This window comes from Lissotriton vulgaris, chromosome 9 (genome assembly GCF_964263255.1).
Source record: "Lissotriton vulgaris chromosome 9, aLisVul1.2, whole genome shotgun sequence".
NCBI classification, from domain to species: domain Eukaryota; kingdom Metazoa; phylum Chordata; class Amphibia; order Caudata; family Salamandridae; genus Lissotriton; species Lissotriton vulgaris.
This window is the reverse complement of record NC_141697.1, coordinates 927,240,325-927,261,644: the sequence shown is the minus strand read 5'-3', so window position 1 is coordinate 927,261,644 and position 21,320 is coordinate 927,240,325. Positions and strand designations below refer to the sequence as shown.

Genomic DNA, 21,320 nt, shown 5'->3' with positions numbered 1-21,320 from the left:
AGGCAACTGTTTTTGATCTTAAACTCTTGCTACTCTTGGTATTATGCACATTTGACATCTCTCTCCTTCTATAATAGATATATCCTCCTCACCTTTTACAATTTCATCAACTTAGTCTGTTTTTGTGGTACCCATTGCTCTAGACAGTTGTTACAACTATTGCACCCATAAATAAGGCTGCCATCCTCTAGCCCATTAATTCAGGCCTTTTCTGCTTAAACTAATGGAGTGAGTGACGTAAAGTTTCTGCCTCCAGACGCTTTTTACAGATTCACTACCATGTGTCCTTTGCAAGGAATGTTTCAAATGTACACCTTACTTGATATTTTCTTTTTTCCACTAACATCTACCCTTGCGGTACATGATTGGAGAGAAGATGAGGCGCAAGAAGACATTTTTACAAGATCAGGGTTAAAAAAAAAGGCTAGAATGAAGAGATGTCCATTCCTAGAAGATAGGAGTCCTCAAAAGCACCTGCCTTGATGCCCTAATACACTCCCATTCTCCAACCCATCCACCTCCTATCTCCTGCTTAGCCATTTCTTTTTAAACCACTTACTATATCTAATAACACATTAGAGTGCTACGTTAATAATTGCTAAACAGCATGGTTAATTGCATACTCAACATTTTGTTTATAGTGACTACATTGATTGAAATCTAAAAGATTGTGTTCTCATTTAAAGATTGTTACTCGTATTTTATAGAATACTGCAAACGTTAACCTAGGACAATCAGATTATTACGGAGTAATTTCAGCTTTGCTTGTGCAAGCAATATTCTAGCCCTCTTGTCCACAATGAAAATGGAATTTCGGTATGCATGCTAGAGTTTAACTCCACAGACATCCTACTGTAGACCTTGGCTTAGAGTTTCTTTACATAGCCTGATTTAGAAGTCTCTTCAAATACAGAGGGCCAAAACTGTATCAAAGGTGAACATGATTGTGATATCTAGTCTACGTGTACTTCATTAGTATTTTACTTGTTGCTGTTATTGCACGAGGCTTGTCCCTATTTTCTTATGCTAAACAGTGTAACACACATGTGCAAAAGTTTTTTATGTCACTGTGGATGGTATTTGATCATTTTAATGTATCGTAGTGTTAGTGCAAGTGATTTGTGTTCAGTGTGTTGCCTGGTATCTTCCTACGATTTATTTGCATGCGTTTGATTATTGTGGGTACTCCTTTAGAAATTATAATAGTTTTATTATCCGAGCTTTAATAAAGCCCTCTTATCGATTTTATAAGCCCCAGAGCAACTATTTTCTTCATCATTGGGGTTATAAATCCCAAGAGCTGAGACTGTGCAAGAATAATTTTCATCTGCTTGTTGCTAAAGCTTCTAAAACCATTAGTGTCAAATGGCCATTTAATTACGTGTTGGCCCTGGTGTTTTGCCATAAACAATGTATAACAAGCAAGTTTAGAGAATCCATGCTGTCCCCGAAGAATATTTGGAAAATCTTGAATCTAACTTTGAGAACTTTATAATGTAAAATTTAAGCTGTTATTCAGAACATGCCTATTTTTTTTTTTTTTAAAGAACCTGCTGTACTGTCTGTTTTAAATCTGTTTTCATAGCCACCAAAATGCCTACAACGTTTGTATACCTAGAATTGCTGAATAACCATAGTGCAAGCCTGGAGCGGTATCAATGATCTCTTTTAATCAACCAAAGACTGGCTTTGTTAGGGATGTTCTCATGCCATATAAAGCCTGTGAGTCTACAAATGACGTGTGAAAAGATTATACAAGTAACATGTTATTGTTCAAAGTGTCAGAAGGAAAACATGGTATTCCTTTTCATAAGATTAATGCAGCCCTCCTTGCAGAACGACTTCATAAGGATATCAATCATCGCATAAACCACCCACCCACCCACACATGTGGTTAGAGAACCTAAACTCGAATCACAGGTGCAGGCTGATGTTTGCACAAAGGAACAGTTAGTTGGTAAATGATTTGTTACACAGGTACTCGGTAACATTACATAACCTAACACATTAAGTGTAAGATTCATTCTGTTTTTCATTGATGCTTATCCGTTCTGGTTGAAAGTGATGAAAAACTAAGAATAATAAGTCTTTTGAACAGGTACTGAGTTAAACTCTCAAATGTGTCAACTGAGCGTCTGTACTTCATATTTATATGGTGATCATACATTTTTCTCTGCAGAAACCTCTGCTAAGGAAGGGTTACTCCTGTGGTGCCAGAGAAAGACTGCGCCATACAAGAATGTCAATGTTCAGAACTTCCACATCAGGTAAAGGCTTGAATAGTGAATGATTACAGATGGTGGTAGCAGCACTATTGTCTAGCAGCCTAATGAAACACTACTTTTCCTTTTGGATCTAAGCAGCATGGATGTCTTAGATATAGTTAGTCGTCACATGAGGCATTGAACAGCTTACGGGTTTTTTCCCCTCTTTCTTCTGCGCGTATGCAAAGGTAATGGTAACTTATTCTGATAGGGGAGCTGCTATGTACTAAATGTGCAGATTGCCTCACTCCTGGAGTTGGGCTTCATATCTCGGTAAATACTGTATTTTATGTGTTGGGCAGAGGAGATTTAATTCTGGGTTATGGAGAGGGACATTCATTTCTTCTGTGCCTGATTTATTAATACTTTTTTTCTTCTGATCTAGCTGGAAGGATGGTTTGGCGTTTAATGCTCTTATCCACAGACATCGGCCAGAACTCATTGAATATGAGAAGCTGAGAAAGGTTAGTGTTAGTACTTGTTGGAGGAGGGCTACACGGTATATATATATATATGTGTATGTGTATGTGTATGTGTATGTGTATGTGTATGTGTATGTGTATATATGTATATATGTATATATGTATATATGTATATATGTATATATGTATATATGTATATATATATACACATTTTATTGGTTGCTTGTCTCCATACCACTCAACCCTATTGAAAGTTCCACAGGCAGTGGTGGTGCACCCCAGTATTACTTTTGTCCATGCACTTAATTCGTAGTATGTTGCACACAATCTGTTAGGCTGTGGAACAAACCTGCACAAGGTTCTTTTCTGGTGTTTCTCATCAGTAGCATTCAAATTGTTTGGGGGAAGGATGAATCTGAATGACATGGAGGTGGGGGTGGCATGAGTGGACAAGCTGGGGTGCAGGAAGGAAAAAGAGCACCCAGTTTTGGTGATCCTCAACAATGGATCCGTGTCATGAGACACATCGGTTTTAACTGATTTTAAGGACGCAGATATTTTTATGTAGATTTTTTTTAGCACCAATAGAGAAGCACCTAATGTGATCATATCATAGCATTGGCCTTTAGATGTGGAGGGCTATTAGCATAATCACATTGATTTGTTGCTTTATAATTTTGCTTTTCTGCATACGACCTCTAAATATTCCTTTACATGTCTTTCCTTTGTGGTTTACATTTTATGTCATGGGATCCTCTCTAGGGTCAACTCTCTCAGCTTTTGGAAACCTCTTATTTAAGAGTCTAACATTAGATTTTCTTATTGTGATTTCAGTTTCCTTTGACAAACAAGCACTTCTAAATAGGGCAAAATGGAGTAAGCAAATCATTGAAATCCACGTTTATTAATCCTACTATAATGTTGGGACAATCATCGAACACAATAGTGTAAATAAATGTTCAAGAGTGCATGTAATGAAGATTGGCAAATACAGGTCGACGGTTTACTATAATTTGATCTAGAAAGAAATCTTAAATCTTTTTAACATGTTTATATTTCTGTAACCAAATGAAGTCTCACTCCAGAGTCGCAGTACTTAATAGGACTGTTTGAGATGTCCTTTTGCAAGATTTATCCTTTGATCACTCTTGTGCTAAGCTTAGTAAAGGAGATTAACAAAGAGGGCTTTGCAACATTCAGCCTTGTTTGAAGTACTGCTTTCTCAAAAGAGAAGTGTAGCTTCTCCAGTATTAGGGGTGTCTTTCATAGATTCACATGCTTGAATATTCCCCGTCGTCGAAGTGGGAGTCCCACGGTACATAAAATAGCAGTAATATATGCATATATAAACAAAATTACCATAATTATATAAATATATATACATACATAAAATACAGTAAAGTATCCAGAAAACTCAAAAGTACCATAGAACAGAATAGGCCCATAGAAAGCCTAAGGGAGAAACTCAACTTAGTAACATATCAGTGTCATTATGTTTTGGTCCACATTCCAGCCAATCAGGCTTTAGCTCCCTCTAGAACCTTCTCCTCAGAAGCCCAAGTCCTCAGATTTTCTACCGCACGTCATGTGAAGGGAGTCTCCATGAGCTCTGCTCAGTTTTCAACTTAGTTAGCTGTTTTTTCTACTCAAAATGTCTTCTTCAAAGAAATCTTTGTTCAGATCTTGTCCATCCTGTGGAAAACTGCGTCTCTTTCATGAAGATCCACACAGTAAATGTAAATACTGTCTCTACCCGGAACATGAAGTGAAGACCTGTAAGTACTGTCATACTTTTCCACCTAAAACTTTATGGGACAGAGGGGCCCGTCTCCTTGTGTGGCTTCAGAAGTTGAAGACAACGGACACTGTGGGATGAGAGTGTCTCTTCTTTTCAGTCAAAGACCTCTCAAAAGCGTGGGTCGGAGTCAGAGATGCCTTCTCCTTTTCTTAAGAAAAAGAGGCTTGTTGAAATCTCTAAACAAACAAGTTGTCTCCCCACAGGATTTACCTCCAAATGCGCCTACGAGACCTGGTTCTCTGGCGTCATTGTCCAAAGCCATGCCTTCTTCCTCAAAAACGGGCATTGGCTCGTCGACTGGCTCGTCGACAACAATATCCGTGGATGCTGTCTCCACGTCGACGACGACTTGCTCTAGGTCTTCGACGTCCACCTCGTCGACAACATCACACGAGGTGAGGCCCATTACCTCTGTCTTGAAGATCTCGTCGACGGCTGCTAAATCCACCTCGTCGACGAAGAAACATCAGTCAACTCGACTTATGTCGACGCACTCCTCGTCGTCGACCAAGATTGCAGCATCAACGACGGGTCGTTGCCGGTCGACAGGACCTTTCTCGTCGACGACTACTTCGTCGACGTCTACCTCCCTCGTCGACGACTACTTCGTCGACGTCTACCTTACCGTCGACGACGGCTACTACCTCGTCGACGGGACCATCTTCGTCGACGAGCAAGTCTATCCCATCGTCGACGGCGCCGTTGACGGCGAAAAAATCTTCGTCGACGAAGACTAAGTCACATCCGTCAACGGATTCTTTGCCTGTGGACACAGTGCAGATGCCTCAACAGGCTGTTGACTCTTCCATCCGCACGTCGACGGGCTTGTCGACGCTGCACCATTCTTTGGCCACAGCTACCACCTTCACAGTGGAACGCTCTCCCCCGAGACTTGAGAAAAGAACCCAATTATTTACGCTTCAGGAAACGGCTTAAAGCTCACCTGTTTCCTTAAATTTTAACTTCCCCCATCTTGAACCTGTCTTCCCCCCTTCTCTGTTGCCGAACCCACAGAAGTAGGGATCTTCAGCGCTGGGATACCTCAGGGTGACTACGCGCTCTATAAAAATTTTAATGATCATAATAACTGCTTCCACGCTCAAAGAATACCTCTAATACAATTGAGTCCCATTAAGAGTGGTTCTACTCTTCCTGACAAATTATTTCAGTCTGCGGAGGAGGACTCCAATGATGATTCAGAGCTGGATAATACCTTTGGACAAGCGACTAGTCCATCCGAGCTGCACATCAAGTGCCAGGATTATGATGAGGGGGAGTTTGAATACGTCGAAGATGGGACAGAGCTTTTTCCAGTAGATAGGTCTGAAGCACCTATGTCAGACCAAACGACACAGATACCACTGTCTTTGGTAAGGAATCTGCAGCACATGCTGGACGATTATAACCACAGATTTCCTCCATCTAGGCCTGTTTCTCCAGTGCCGCAACCTCCTCCGCAACCACAAGCCTCTGCACCAGTTCCAACAGTCACCGGTGCGTGCCCAGCCTGATACGGACAATGACTATCCTGACCCTCAAAATAGGGATCCAAAGGATGATGATGACGACGACAATGCCCTTCAAGAGTGGGATGATTACAGGGCTCACACACCTTCAACCCCACCAACGTCGCCATTAGCTTCGCCACCTGTGGACATTGGCAGCTTCCACAACTTGATGGTCCGCGCTGCTAAGAGATTTCATCTCACTTTAGACGTCCAACAGACTAACTGTTTTCTCTACGATTTTAAAGACCTACCTCAAAGGCAAGCCCACACTATTCCAATAATTGACCACATTTGGGATGAAGGTCTCAAATTGATGGAGCCACCGAATTCGATCCCGGCTGTCCTGCCAAGACTCGACAAAAAATATAAAGCACCAGCAGATTCTCCAACTTGTTTGGTGTCTCAACCAAAAGCGGATTCCGTCATTACTCAGGCGGCCCAAAAGAGGTCTCGCAATCCTTCCACACCCCTTACTTCTCCTCCAGATCAGGAAGGCTGAAAGCTGGATTCCATAGGGAAAAAGTTTACCACCATGGCAGCCACCACTGTAAGGGCAGTTATTCCTTGGCTATTCTTGGGCGGTATGACCGCCAAATGTGGTTCTAGATTGCAGCTTTGCTCTCACAACTTCCGGATGCTATCCGCGCAGAAGCACAAACCATAATTCAGGAGGGTGAAAAGATCTCCTCAGAGATCATTGACTGCGCCATTGATATCTCCTCTACAGGGTTTAGACAGTTGGCGGGAGCTGCTGTTTTAAGGCGTCAAGGCTGGTTAAAATCAACAGCATTTCGCCCGGAAGTCCAAGCTAAAGTCCTCGATCTACCCTATGATGGTGAATCGCTTTTCGGGAAAGATGTTGACGAGGTCCTCGAATCGATCAAAAAAGACACAGATGGGGGGCGTGGCCGAACGGGCAGCGAGATGGCCGCTTAGTCAGCGAGCTCCGCTTGCCACAACATAAATCCTGTTTAAATCCTGCTTTCCCCCGCTCCCACATGCTCGGAGCCGACACGATACGGCATCGGAAGATCTGGGGTATAATAGACGGCAACTCTGGTGTCCGGATGTGACTGGCAACCCATCTTCGAATCCTTCCTGCCTGGGCCGTGGCGGGGTCGGGCTGCTAGCGGAGGGGCCGGTGGTCGATGCCGGCTGCTGGTGATAACTGAGGACGCGGCTGTGCGGGCCAAGACGATCACTAAACGGCACTGCGGGAGACGGCACAGAACCCGCGCTGATGGAGGTGGGGTAAGGGCGCTGTCCCAGCCACGGATACATACATTGGAGATCCCATTCTGCAAGCCCGTAGGACTTTATCTTTGTTTTGGAGGCTGCTTGTGTGGGTCGGCAGGACGGGGGCCGCCATTTTGGATTGGGCACAGCACCGCAATTACTGTCGGACTTGGGGCAGACCTGTGTAGCATGCTTTCCGGACCTCAGCGATATGGAGGTCAACGATTTTACACGCGCTTGGAGGGTCAATCCTTAATAATATAATCCCCTATCACACAGCGCTACTATTGCCTGCGCCTCACATAAGGGGTCCAAAGACTGAGTGATCCGTGCATGATCATGGTGGCAATGGCGGATTGCCCCTAATTGTTGAGGGTGGTGTCGGCCCCCATCTGGTGGATCTAAACCTAGCTCTTCTGCCAGGTAGAACTGACCGGGCTTCTGGTGCCGGGTTAGGTGAGGAGCTACATCAAGAGAGACAGAGATTGGACCGGACACGCACGATGGAGCCCACGGTCCGAGACCTCTTTGTTGCTCTTGGCTCCCTCCATGCCGCCTGGGTGGGAGGAGCCAGAGAGCTTAGACGGAGACTAGACGCCATTGTTGTCCCACCGATGGATGGGAGCCCCGATGATCCTCGGATAAATGGTGCCGCTCGCGGCTCCGCACCAGCACCGGGGGTCACTGTTGTACACCTACAGTTGGTTCCGTGGGGGGCCCCGGCTGATGTGAGAGATGGGCTCCGTGTGACCGATCACATGAGTGGGGCATGGGGGCCTGGAACTACATTGCAGGCGGACTACTTCCACAGAACAGTGCCTTTGCCCACCCGAGCTGCGTTGCCCTGGCTGTGTCGCGATTTGGGAGGATGGCTTGGAACCTTGCTGCTACACCTGGACGTCCGTATGGGGTGCTTTATCAGTTCCCTGATGCTGGTGTCTCCCATGGCGTTGGCTTTGCCTTGCTTTCCTGTTGACCCTGATCGTGTGAGATTGTACTGTATGGCTGACATTCAGTTGACACGTACCGATGGACGGGTTAAAGTGGGTCAGGGTTGAAATTTTCTTCCAGATGACAAGGGACGGATGCCCGGCCAGCTACTGAGAGGGGGATGTTTTATTGTTCTGTTATTACAATGCCACAGTTGATTGTCGATTCGTGGGCTTATTTGTGATCGAGCCTGTGCTACTTGGTGCGAGTGGGGGTGGAGGGCAGGGGTCTGGTTTTAATGACTCTCCTCCGTTTCCTCCCTTTCTTTGGGGTTCATTTCTGGGGTGACAGGCACGTTGGTTGGGGGGTGGGCCGTAGCCTCTTCAGACGGGCGGGGGGTTGGGGGGGGGGGGGGTTCTTGGTTTTGTGCACTCTTTATTTCTATGGCCCCTTTTCTTTGGTCAAAGTCTTTCCTCTCTATATTTTGGGTTTTCGTTTTAAGGGCGACAGGCACGCTGCCAGGGGGGTGGGGGTAGGCCGTAGCCTCTGCAGGGGTGCAGGGTGGGGGGTTGGGGGCATGGGTTTGTTTTATTCTCCCTTAGTTACTATAGGCCTTTTCTTTTTCTTCTTTTTCTCTTTTGTTCCCTTTCTCCATCCCCTTTTCTTTGGATCAATATGCTGGGTCAGTGGGGTGCCTCTTGCTGTTTTCGCTTATTGTAGTACTGCGGGAGGTACTAGGGTTGTCCTACGTTCTTGGGATGGGCGATGACTGGTGTGATACGTGTATAGGTACCTTTTTATCCTGTTGAGTGATCCAGCACCGGTATTCTGAATATTCGCTGTGTTGCCGTTCTGTTGTACGTATTGCCCACCCGGTGTTTTCTGATCGACTGTGTAGCATTTGATCCTTTATATTCTAAAATTTGAAAAATGAACCGTATCTACTCCTGTATCTCAGTGGTCACGTTTGTTTCCAGTGTAACTTGGAATGCTTGCTGTTTATATCGGTGTACTGATGAGTTCTCATATAACTTGCGTATGTGCTGCAAACTGACGTCGAGGCCGGCCAGGTGGTTGTGGGCCCGTAACTGTCTGCTGATACTGCACAATAAAGGTTTAAAAAAAGAAAAAACAGATACGGCCAAGGCGTTATGATCTCTCCAATATAAAAAACGGCCTTTTCGAGGAGCACGTGGTAGAGGTGGCAACTTTTCCACTTTTCGTGGATCAAACCAATATCGCTCCTACAATGACAACCGGCAAAGACAAACTTACCAATCCCAGAGTCGTCAGACCTCCTCCAGACCATACCAAAGAAACTACCTACAGAGGTGGTTCAAATGCAAAGAAACAGTGACAGTCCCAGCGTCAATTTTCCACCGACTAAGAATTGGAGGTCGAATCTCAAATTACATCTTGAATTGGTCCAACATTACTTCCGATCAGTGGGTCCTAGATCTGATTTCAAAAGGACATACCTTGGAATTCACAAAATTTCCTCCAAATCGCCCTCCAACTGGCCCACCTCCTCCCCATTTCAAATATCTTTTGACTCAAGTCAAATTAATCATCAGGAAAGGTGCTATCGAGGTAGTACCACAAGGCCAGCAGGGCAAAGGGTTTTACTCCCGCTTTTTTCTAGTCAAGAAAAAATCGGGGGAATGGGGCCCAATTTGAGAACTTCGGGCTTTGAACAAATTCATCACGTCAAAAACTTCAAATGTTGACCCTACTACAGATTCTACATTACCTCAATACCGGAGAGTTCTTCTCCACGATCGACCTCCAGGACGCATATTTTCATGTGCTGATTCACCCCAGGCACAGAAAATATCTTCGTTCGGACACCTATACTTCCAATTCAGAGTCCTGCCGTTCGGCCTCCGTTCAGCACCGAGGGTCTTTACCAAGATCATGGCTGCTTTTCTGCGCCTACAAGGCATCCAGTTTTATCCATACCTGGACGATTGTCTCATAAAGGCTCCTAACCTCCAACTGGCAATCCAGCATACTTAGTCTTGCATCTCCCTTTTTCAGGACTTGGGCCTTTCCATCAACTGCCAGAAGTCACACTTTCGCCCATCTCAGCGGCGAGATTTTCTAGGAGCCTCACTAGATTCTCAGCTGGCAAAGGTTTTTGTTTCCCAGGAGAGACAAGATCGCATGCTCAAGATGGTACGATCCCTGCAATCAAAACTGTACGTTTAAGTCCGGATGTTGAAATCATTCCTAGGCATGGCTTCCTCCGCCATACAGTTGATTCCCCACTGCAGGCTACATATGAGGGTCGTCCAAGAGGAGTTAGACAAGCAGTGGAAACAGATCTCAGGATCATTCAACGACAGGATCCTTCTCATGCCCTGCATTCTGGAGGCTCTGGAGTGGTGGGCTCACCCTCCGAACATATCCATAGGTCGGTCTTTTCAAGACGCTACTCCGACTCCGACGCTTACAACCGATGCGTCCCTGGAGGGCTGGGGAGCGCATCTCGAAGGACTGTCAGTACAAGGAAAGTGGACTGCAATCCAACGCACTTGCCATATAAACCGCCTAGAGCTTCTTGCGATCTTCCTTGCCCTGAAATCTTTTCAACGGATAGTTCAAGGCCAATCTCTGCTGGTGAGGACAGACAACACCACCAGCATGCATTACCTGAACTAACAGGGCGGCACAAGGTCCCTTCTACTTTCCCAACAAGCACAGGAGATATTGAAATGGGCGATTCGTCGTCAAATTCATCTTACAGCCATCCATGTGCCGGGTGTTTCCAATGTTCTGGCGGAGTCACTCAGCAGGTCTCTCTCGGACAACCATGAGTGGGAACTCAACCAACCAACCCTCAAGTTCATTTTCCGCCAGTGGGGCCAGCCGCAGATGGATCTCTTTGCGACTGCCACCAACAGAAAATGCCAACGCTTTGCAAGTCTTCATCCCCACAAAGAGTCTAGCGGAAATGCATTTTCGATCAGCTGGTTGAACGGATTCAGCTACGCTTTCCCTCCGCTTCCTCTGATTCCGCGCCTGTTGCACAGGATGAGGCTTCAACCCTGCCATATCATCCTGATCGCACCCAAGTGGCCGCGGCGCCCATGGTTCTCGGACCTGCTCTTGTTCTCCCAGAACGAGCCAATACCGCTTCCTCCTCTGCCTCACCTCCTCACAATGCAGCAGGGGCAAATTTGCCATCCAGATCCGGCATACCTCCAGCTCCATGCCTGGAGCCTGAACACCATGAATGTGCGCGTCTAACCATCAACGCTGATTGCAGAGAGGTGTTAGCGAACGCCCGAGCTCCTTCCACCATTAAAACCTATCAGTTGAAGTGGAAGCGTTTCTGTGTCTGGTGCCAGACCAAAGCCTTGGATCCGATGACCGCCAAACCAGAACAGATCCTGCCTTTCTTCCTATCCCTTGCAAAGTCAGGACTTTCCCACTCCACTCTGTAGGTATTTTTGGCAGCTCTCTCCTGCTTCCGTCATTATGGTTCTACCTCGCTGTATTCATCTAGAATCATCCAACAGTTTTTTTCAAAGGCCTCTTCCGTATGTTTCCACCCATTCGTCGTCCTCTGCCTGCTTGGTGCCTAAACCTGGTTTTGTCTCTGCTCCTCCTACCTCCTTTCGAACCCATCCACTCAGCAAGCTTAAAATTCCTCACATGGAAAGGTGCCCTATTGCTCTCCTTGACGTCAACTAGGCGTGTTAGTGACATTCAGACATTCACAATTCAGCCTCCCTTTCTCCAATTCTCCAAGGAGGCTGTTACGCTACGTACTAATCCCAAATTTATACCGAAAGTCCCCAGTGATTTCCATCTCAATGAACCGGTCATTTTAAAGACTTTCTTTCCTGATCCACAAACTCCTGCGGAACGTTCATTACATTCCCTGGATTTGAAGCGTTGTCTCAAGTTTTACATTCAGCGCACTGCATCCTTCAGGAAATCGGATCAACTATTCGTGGCCTAGGGCCCGATCTGCAAAGGACAACCTGTTACCAAACAAACTATTACTAGGTGGATTTCTTCTACCATTACTTTTTGTCACCAATGGGCTGGCAAGCCTCTTCCAGCTCCAGTACGTGCTCATTCAACTAGAGCTGTGTCAGCTTCTACTGCCCTCTTTGCGGGGGTACCTCTGCGGCACATTTGCAGAGCTGCTACGTGGTCGAGCAGCCATACTTTTACGAAGCACTACTGTCTGCAGTCAACAGACGCCGTAGATGCAGCAGTAGGACAAGCGGTGCTGCGGAATCTTTTCCATTAAAGGTGAGCCTCTGTTGCTACCCGCCTCCAGTCATAAAGGTTTTTCTCTTAAATTATATGTTCTTATATGCTTGAAATTTACTGTTACCTTTATGACTTATATGATGGTTTACTGCTTTCTACTCTTATTCAAGCATGTGAATCTATGAAAGACACCCCTAATACTGGAGAAGAACATACGTTCCTTACCTGTAAACTGTGGTTCTCCAGTATTGGTGTCTTTCATAGATTCACATACGACCCTCCCTTCCTCCCCTCAGAGGCTCTCTTCTCCTCAGGCACTTTTGGTTACTTTGTGCTACGAAAATCTGAGGACTTGGGCTTCTGAGGAGAAGGTTCTAGAGGGAGCTACAGCCTGATTGGCTGGAATGTGGACCAAAACATAATGACACTGATATGTTACTAAGTTGAGTTAGGCTTTCTATGGGCATATTCTGTTCTATGGTACTTTTGAGTTTTCTGGATACTTTACTGTATTTTATGTATGTATATATATTTATATAATTATGCTAATTTTATTTATATATGCATATATTACTGCTATTTTATGTACCGTGGGACTCCCACTTTGACGACGGGGAATAATCAAGCATGTGAATCTAAGAAAGACCCCTAATACTGGAGAACCACCGTTTACAGGTAAGTAACTTATGTTCTTTTCATTAAAGATACAGTGGAATAGCCCTTGAAATGACGTTGATCAGTTAACCAAGAAGGTGGTTTTTCATGGCATGCTTATTCCTTTGTCCTCTAAAGACCATTGCATTGCCTCACACAAGTACAAATGAGTCCCTCGGATAACCCCTTATTTTATACCACCGTTTCCAACAGACTTGTTAAAATCTGGAAATTATGTTTCCCATTTTCCAGCCTATCCTTCATGCTTCATTGGGTGCCAAAAAAGTCAGTCTCAGTTGCCAGGTTCACTGTTCCCAATAGTGAGAAGCTGACTCCCCAAATTCTTCAGAGTAAAGTGATTTTTATGGCCTACCGGAGAGATGTAGGGGCACAGCATGGGCTATTTCTCATGCCTTTAGCAAGGACTTTTCTCTGAGTTCTAGAAAACAATGGGGTTTTGGCTAGGATGTGCTAAGCATTCTATTTTCATGAAGCTTGGACAAGCAAGAGTGGTTCTCCTTCCCAACATATTTTGGCTGTGGTATCTGATTGTCTGTGATCTGATCTGGGCTGGATAGGAGCCATTTATCTTCATAATGTTTCTTGGTCACTTAGATGGAATCCTAGTTCCCCAGCATTTTAACAGATTTACATTCAACCCCCTGGCATCACTGGTGAGGTAATAGTACTATAAGCAAGCTCATGCTTTATAATCTGGAGATGGCCACATGTGGTGGAACATAAGGGGGTCGCGGCCAGCCACCCAAGAGGTTGTATGCATAGCTCTGAGGCCTCCGGGCTCCGTCATCTAATATAATAACTATCTGGCAGTGACATTGGCCTCTGATTTCATCACAAAAATGACCCTGAATGGTTGATAAATTGCTGCCTGCATTAACCACTCCGCAGACGGCCTGGAGCTGCTGATTGGGCTCACCCCCTCCGCATGGAGAAGAAAGTGGCCGGAAACGCGTGGTCCTTGGGCCCGTGGATGGCATAGGACCCTGGGTAGCGCGGGGGCACCCCTGTGCTGAGTTGCCCCGATTGCCTGGGGGGGGTGACCCTCCCAGAAGACGCTTGTTCTGCTTCCTACTGACTGGGCCGAACACGGTGTGGACAGTCCTGCTAGCGCGTGCTGCGACGGAGCCTCTGCGCCTAGGCTATGTACTGTTGGCATACATGACGCCACAATAGAAGGTGAGCGGGGTGCATAGCAAGGCCAGGAGAAACTGGCAATCAGTGCAGGGGACAGGGCTGGGCACTCGGAGGCTGCAGTGTCATACAGCCCGGCAAATTATGGCAGCGCACACCACCATGACATCCTTGGAATAAGCGGCAGTGCAGGCAGCCCATGGGCCGCAGGGAGCCACTTTTACCATATTGGTGACAGTGTCTTGGATGGCTGAAAGGGTGGATTGCGCTGCCTACCAATGTGCTGGGTTTCTCCTTCACAAAGAAGCGCTCTGTAATATTACTCCAAAACACCCCAGCTCTAAGTAAATCTAGCAGACTCCAGTGCACGTTGATGACCCGTTAGAGACCTCCAGGCCTACAAGGAGTGGCTGCAATATGACCATAAGCAGGCAGTGTCCAGGAGCACACTGCATAGAAGACAGCTTTGAGGGGACATGCTTTATCCTACTGGGGGAGTAGGCTTCGCTGATATGTTGTTTGGCCCTCCAGTGGTCTGTGCAGGGTTGCAGTCGACACTGACACATTCCAGAAAAGATACTACAAGACTGGACACCACATATGTTGTGAAGGCCGCCCAGGTAGTCCACAGTGCTCCCCAAGACCTAGTCTGCTGTATTATTTGCAGTACTGGGTTGGGGCTCTGTTTCCCAGCTGTGTGGCGCCCATAGTATCCGAAATCCTGTGAGCCCCTGGGAAGAGCGAAAAACCTCCCACTGTGGGCAGATGGTGAGACCTTACTAGTCTATCCTCTGGTTGCTAAAAATTGAGAACCAACAACAAGAGCTATAGAATGCACCAGAATTAAACTGGATAAATCGGCTGCCCACACCTTGTCCACCCCCTCAAAGTGCTCCTTGGCCCAACACCCAAAGACTTAATACCTTCCACCGTAATTGCACCCCACGATGTATAAATCAGATGTTATGTACCAGGAAATACGTGACTCTTGTGTTGCCATCAAGCATTGCCTGAAGGTCATCACAACAGACATCAGCTTGCTTAAAGACGACCAATGCAAGTTGGCAGACTGGTTCAAAACAAATGAGTTGAGAGACTCCACGCTGTACTCAAGCCAAAAAGAACACACTGCACACATTTCCCAGCTCTGTGGATGGGTAGATCAGCTCCAAGAATGTGCGGATGATGCGCCAGGAGTGCTCCAAAGAACAATGTTTGTATCATTTTGAGGGTGGAGAGGCTCCTCATGCCACTCAATATATAGAGAACTGGCTCCAGACATTGATGGCCCCCAACAGACTTGTCTGATATGTTTACAGTCAAGAGAGCGCACCAAATCCCTACAAGGAATCCTGAACCTATAGCCCCGCTGAGACCCATTGTGGCAAAGATCCTTTACTTAAATAACATGGGTACCCTACTGCGCGCAACTTGTGGAAAATCGCCCATCCTCATTGAATAGAATAGAACAGAATAGATGTGAACTTGTAAAGCGCGATTTGCTGCCCGGAGGCTTCCAAGCGCTAAAGTAACAAGAACCTACCGGAGAACAGAGGAGGAGGAAGCTAATGGTTAATGGGGGGAGTTAAACAAGAAAGTCTTTAATTGTTTACGAAACACAGTGAGGTTGGGATTGGCTCTGAGCTGTAGTGGCAGAGTGTTCCAGGTTCTGGACGCATTGTAGGCGAACGTCCTTCCGCCTGATCTGGATCTTTTTATTCTTGGCGCCACTGCTAGAAAGGTCTGGCTGGAGCGAAGGCTTCTGTTGGGAATGTAGTGAGTAACTAAGTCACGGGCAATGCTAGGGCCTGTGTCCCAGAATGCTTGGTGGGCTATGCACATTGCTTTAAAAAGAACCCTCTGCCGAACCGGTAGCCAGTGAAGGCTAACCAGTCCGGCCCTCACTGATGGTCTACGAGGGATTTTGACCAGTAAGCGCGCTGCACAGTTCTGCACTATCTGCAGTCTGCGCAGGGTGTACTCTGGGGCACCGAGATAGAGCACATTGTTAAAATCGAGGCGTGAGTGTATAAGACCGTGATTTCACACGGGGATCAACCTCGGACTCTATTGAGCCGGCGTTTTGCTACCACTTAAATTATTTTGGTGGCTTCCAGACTAACGACCTGCTTGGCGTTTGTTCATCATACTTCTGTGCAACTTTTCTGTCCTGAAGATGGTCCTACGGATCTGTCTGACCAGCAAGGACCGAAACGTCGACTCCTAACACCTTTTATGCAAATATACTGTACAATTCACTTAAAATATAAATTGTGAATTTGACTGTGTATTAATTGATTTGCATGTGGTTCCTTTATTGTATCCACATTACATGCTGAAGGTGTTTGTGCACTACCAGATTATCCGTCACATATGCTTTGGTAGTTTTTTGTTGCCAGATTTTTTACTGTCAAGAAAACAAGCTATTCATGTATTGAAAATCAAAAAATAAATACAATATATTTTTGATACATATTTCAATTGTTCCTTCTGAAGCCCTCGGGTCGCTGTGTCTAAGTGAGTGATCACAGATGTGACACAGATAAATGTGAAGTATATATTGTTAATGATTCCTGCCTGGACATTTAGCTTATATTGTTGACAATTACCCAGTCCCGGTGGGATTATTGGGTGGCTCTGTTCTAATAATATGGGTGTACTCTGGGGCACCGAGATAGAGCACATTGTTAAAATCGAGGCGTGAGTGTATAAGACCTTGTATGGCCACCTGTTTGGCTTCCATGGGGAGGAGGGGGAAGATTTTATTTAACATCCTCATGATGCCAAAACAGGTGGCCGATAGTTTTGTGGCTTGGACATTGAAGGACAGAGATCTGTTCAGCCATACTCCTAGGCTCTTAATATTATTTTTGGGGACTGGGGGGGGGGGGGGGGGGGGAACCCAGACACGGAGGCCACAAGGAGGGGGGGAGGCCGAGATCTGAGGGGCCTAGGAGCATCAGCTCCGTTTTGTCCCCATTCAACTTAAGGGATGATGAAGACATCCAAGTCTTCACCTCCTCTAGGCATTCTCTGAGCCCACCTGGCGCAGGCTGGTTTGCCTCCTGCGCCAGTGAGACCACCAGCTGCGTGTCGTCCGCATAAGAGTATGATCTTAACTCCGAATGGGCGGACGACATCAGCCAGTGGCCTCATATACAGGTTGAAGAGTGCGGGGCTCAAAGAAGAGCCCTGCGGAACTCCGCACTTTAGAGGTCTGCTAGAGGACACGGACTCACCCTCAAAGACTCTAAAGGATCTATTCTCCAGGAAGGATTTAAACCATATCCAGGCTTTGTCCTTAATCCCGGCGCAGGACAAACGGTCCAGTGGGGTGTCATGACTGACCGTGTCAAATGCTGCGCTTAGATCAAGGAGGATCACTGCGACTGATCCTCCTTGATCCAGGATTTTTCTAGCTTCCTCGGTGACCATGAGGAGAGCGGTCTCAGTACCGTGTTTCGGTCTGAAGCCCGTCTGGGTGGGGTCTAGTACGTGATGATTTTCCAAGAAGTTCACTAGCTGTTGATTAATATGTTTTTCTAAGACCTTGCTCACCCATGGGAGCAGGGAGATGGGACGATAGTTGCCCAAGTCAGACGGGTCTAAATTGGGTTTCTTGAGTAGTGACCTGACCATGGCCTGTTTCCAGACGGTCGGCACAGTGCTGGAGGTAATGGATGCATTTAGTACCTCCCTAATAATAGGCAGGGTGATCTGGGAGGCAGCCATTATTATATCAGGTGGAGCAGGGTCGTCCGGCGAGCCGGATTTGACACTGTGCGCTAGTGATTCAAGGGTAGTGAGGTCTAGTAGGGGAAAATGGGTCAGGGTATGTTGAGATAGAGAAGGGGGGGAAGCCGGGGGGATGTTGGATTGGATTGATGAGTTGATTTTTTTGGGGGGGGAAGGCTGAGTAAATGGTGTTTACTTTCTGATAAAAGAACTCGGCAACGTTATTGCAATGAGTGACGGATTTTTCAGCAAGCAGCGCAGGGGGGGGGGGGGGGGTTGGTTAGCTTTTTGATGATCTGGAAAATCTCCTTAGGTTTAGACTTGGCCCACAAGATTTTATCGGAGAAATAGGTGGCCTGGGCTGCTTTTATTTGCGCTTTGTACTCTCCGATAGATTCTCGGTAGCGAGCTTTATTGTCTGCCGAGTCATCTAAACGCCAGCGTCTTTCCGACCTTCTACATAGACGTTTCTTGTCCCTGAGAGCCTGCGTGTACCAAGGGACAGTTTTGTGGGAGCGCTTCAGCGTAGTCTTGCTCATTGGGAGAGTTGCGTCAAGGGTTTGAGTGACCCAGTTGACATAGGCCTGATTTGCTAGCACAGGATCCTCCTGATCACTGGGTTGAGAGCTGGCAAGTTTGGTAGACCAGTTGTCAACCTCGAGACGCGACCAGGCTCGCCTGAGCTTTGAAGTAGGGGCGGGTGACGCTGGTTTGAGCGATGTCCAGTTGATGGGGACCAGAAGGCGGTCTTTCCAGGGCAGGGGGATTAATGGGCCGACTAAGAAGTCCCGGCAGTTACTGAAGACAGGGTCCAGCAAGTGGCCTTTAGCGTGAGTAGGGGTAGTGACACGTTGGGTGAGTTGCAGGGCCGCTAGATAGTCTGTCAAGGTGGCGGCTGTGTGGTCAGAGAGGGAGTCAAAATGAAAATTAAGATCGCCTGGCAAGGTAAAATTAGAGGTGGTGCTGACTCTATCGGCCACACTAGATGGTAGTTTTTCATGGAACTGCTTGGAGGGGCCGGGAGGGCGGTAAATAAGAGTACCTGAGAAGCAACTGTTGGGTGAGAGTTCGATGTTAAAGCCAAGACTCTCACAGTCTGGGATGGTTTCAGAGGTGACTCGGCAGTGATATTGTTCCTGGTCGATGATAGCCAGGCCTCCTCCTCTCCCTTTAGGTCGGTCTTGCCGTGTGATTTGGAAGCCTGACGGGAGAGCATCTACTACCGCGGGATCGGACTCAGAGGTAAGCCAGGTTTCCGTCAGGAACAGAATATCAGGAGTGTATTCCTCTAACCAAAGTGCCATTTCAGCGCTGTGCTTTGGCAGGGAGCGACAGTTTAGTAGGAACATGCAAAAGTCGTGTGTGGGCTCAGGGCTAGGTTTGGGCTTGAGGGGGGAGGAGGCAGGTGGGGCAGGTTTATGGCAGGGCATCGCCTTGAAAAATATGCCGGGTGCAGAAACTGGCAGAAGGCCTTAGGCCATAGAGGGTTTCCATGTTGTAGCATCTGTGCTGTAATGGCTGAGATGCAGGGGAGGTGGCCCAGGGCCCGGATTCGGCGCGGACGAGCGCCGACGAGCTTGCCTTATGCACGCCTTCGTCGCGCCCACTGCGCTCGTCCGCTGCGCTTCCGGAACATGCACATGTTTATAGGGAGGGGACAATGCAGGGGGCGTGGCCTCGAGTGGGCGTGTCCCAGTCAGGGCGAGGGGAATAGAGTTGGCGGGAATGCGGCGATTTCGCCCTTACCAGCGCTCGTTTTCAGCAGGGAAGGGTGCCTGCACACAGTAATCGTGTGACAGGAAAGGTGAGTGAATTTAAAAACAAAGTGAATATTTACAGTTTTAAACAAAGGAAATGCTCGGTCTTCTTGCTACTCCCGGCTGTGCCTCAGGAGGGTTCAAAGTTATCTGTGCGCTAGTGGCTCAGCGCGTTTTTTATAGCTTTGAAAAAGGGGGCGTGGCCTCGAGTGGGCGTGTCCCAGTCAGGGCGAGGGGAATAGAGTTGGCGGGAAGACGGCGATTTCGCCCTTACCAGCGCTCGTTTTCAGCAGGGAAGGGTGCCTGAACACAGTAATCGTGTGACAGGGAAGGTGAGTGAATTTAAAAACAAAGTGAATATTTACAGTTTTAAACTAAGGAAATGCTCGGTCTTCTTGCTACTCCCGGCTGTGCCTCAGGAGGGTTCAAAGTTATCTGTGCGCTAGTGGCTCAGCGCGTTTTTTATAGCTTTGAAAAAGGGGGCGTGGCCTCGAGTGGGCGTGTCCCAGTCGGGGCGAGGGGAATAGAGTTGGTGGGAAGACGGCGATTTCGCCCTTACCAGCGCTCGTTTCCAGCAGGGAAAGGGTGCCTGCACACAGTAATCGTGTGACAGGGAAGGTGAGTGAATTTAAAAACAAAGTGAATATTTACAGTTTTAAACAAAGGAAATACTTGGTCTTCTTGCTACTCCTGGCTGTGCCTCAGGAGAGTTCAAAGTTATCTGCCTCAGGAGGGCTCAAAGTTATCTGGCGAGGGGAATAGAGGATCTCTGTTTCGGGACTACACACACACACACTTGCGGTCCATTGTAGATGCTCCTTCCAAGATGTGAAAAAGCACGTGCACACAGCTGGTCTATGCACTGTTATTCCCAGCTAAAGTAATTTATGGTCAGCAAACACAATTTTTTGAAACTCCAAAAATGGCTTGGGAGTGGCTGGAGCAGCATTTCCCGGATGCCAGGAGACTGAGACCCAGTGGGCCCTTGCCCCCTTAGGATTAACAATCTCCTTGGCGGCAGCAGGGGGTGGCAACCCAGGACAGTTCAGAGGTGACACCCTTCCCACAGCAGGCCTTGGAGACTCTGATGGTGGCGATCCGTTAAGTAGCCACCCTCTGAGCTGCCAAACTGCCCGTCAGTACCAGCTCATCACAGGCCAGTGCCTCGGACTCAATTGCAAAAAGAACAGATGATGGATGGAATGCCGAATTAACCAAACATTCACCCCCAGTCACAGATCTGGGTTAAATCCATCATTATTTTTGCACGCAACACCGTTCCAGTATACTCAATTGGCAGCATGGTACTGTTCCCATTGACTTAGGATATTGGCCCAGCTACATAGTCACGATCAATCAATCAATCAATCATCACTATGAACAGATCATCATATAGCAGGAAAAACAACCGCCTCTGCTTCTGAAGCTACGTAAGAAATGGAGAGGTCATCTCTTCCATACATCGTACTTCGCTTTCGTACAGGGAGCTGTGGTCTGGCTCGGAGCGGGTGTCCCATTTGTGGTACTAGACGCTAGGATTGATACACAGTTAAGTGCTGCTTATGGGAATGTTGGATGGTGTGTTGATTGTGCTCAGATGTATATAGACGCCCAACACCAAACAAGACACCTTCCTG

The 21,320-nt window shown here is 47.1% G+C and overlaps 1 protein-coding gene across 1 annotated transcript in view; it reads left to right on the top strand.

The window, feature by feature from the left end:
* LOC147692541 (alpha-actinin-4) overlaps positions 1–21,320 on the top strand; it is a 335,353-nt gene that overhangs the window by 123,201 nt on the left and 190,832 nt on the right. The window contains exons 5-6 of the mRNA XM_086938767.1: positions 2,180–2,267; positions 2,650–2,728. Of these exons, the coding sequence (XP_086794893.1) occupies positions 2,180–2,267; positions 2,650–2,728 (167 nt within the window). The remainder of the gene's footprint in view (positions 1–2,179; positions 2,268–2,649; positions 2,729–21,320) is intronic.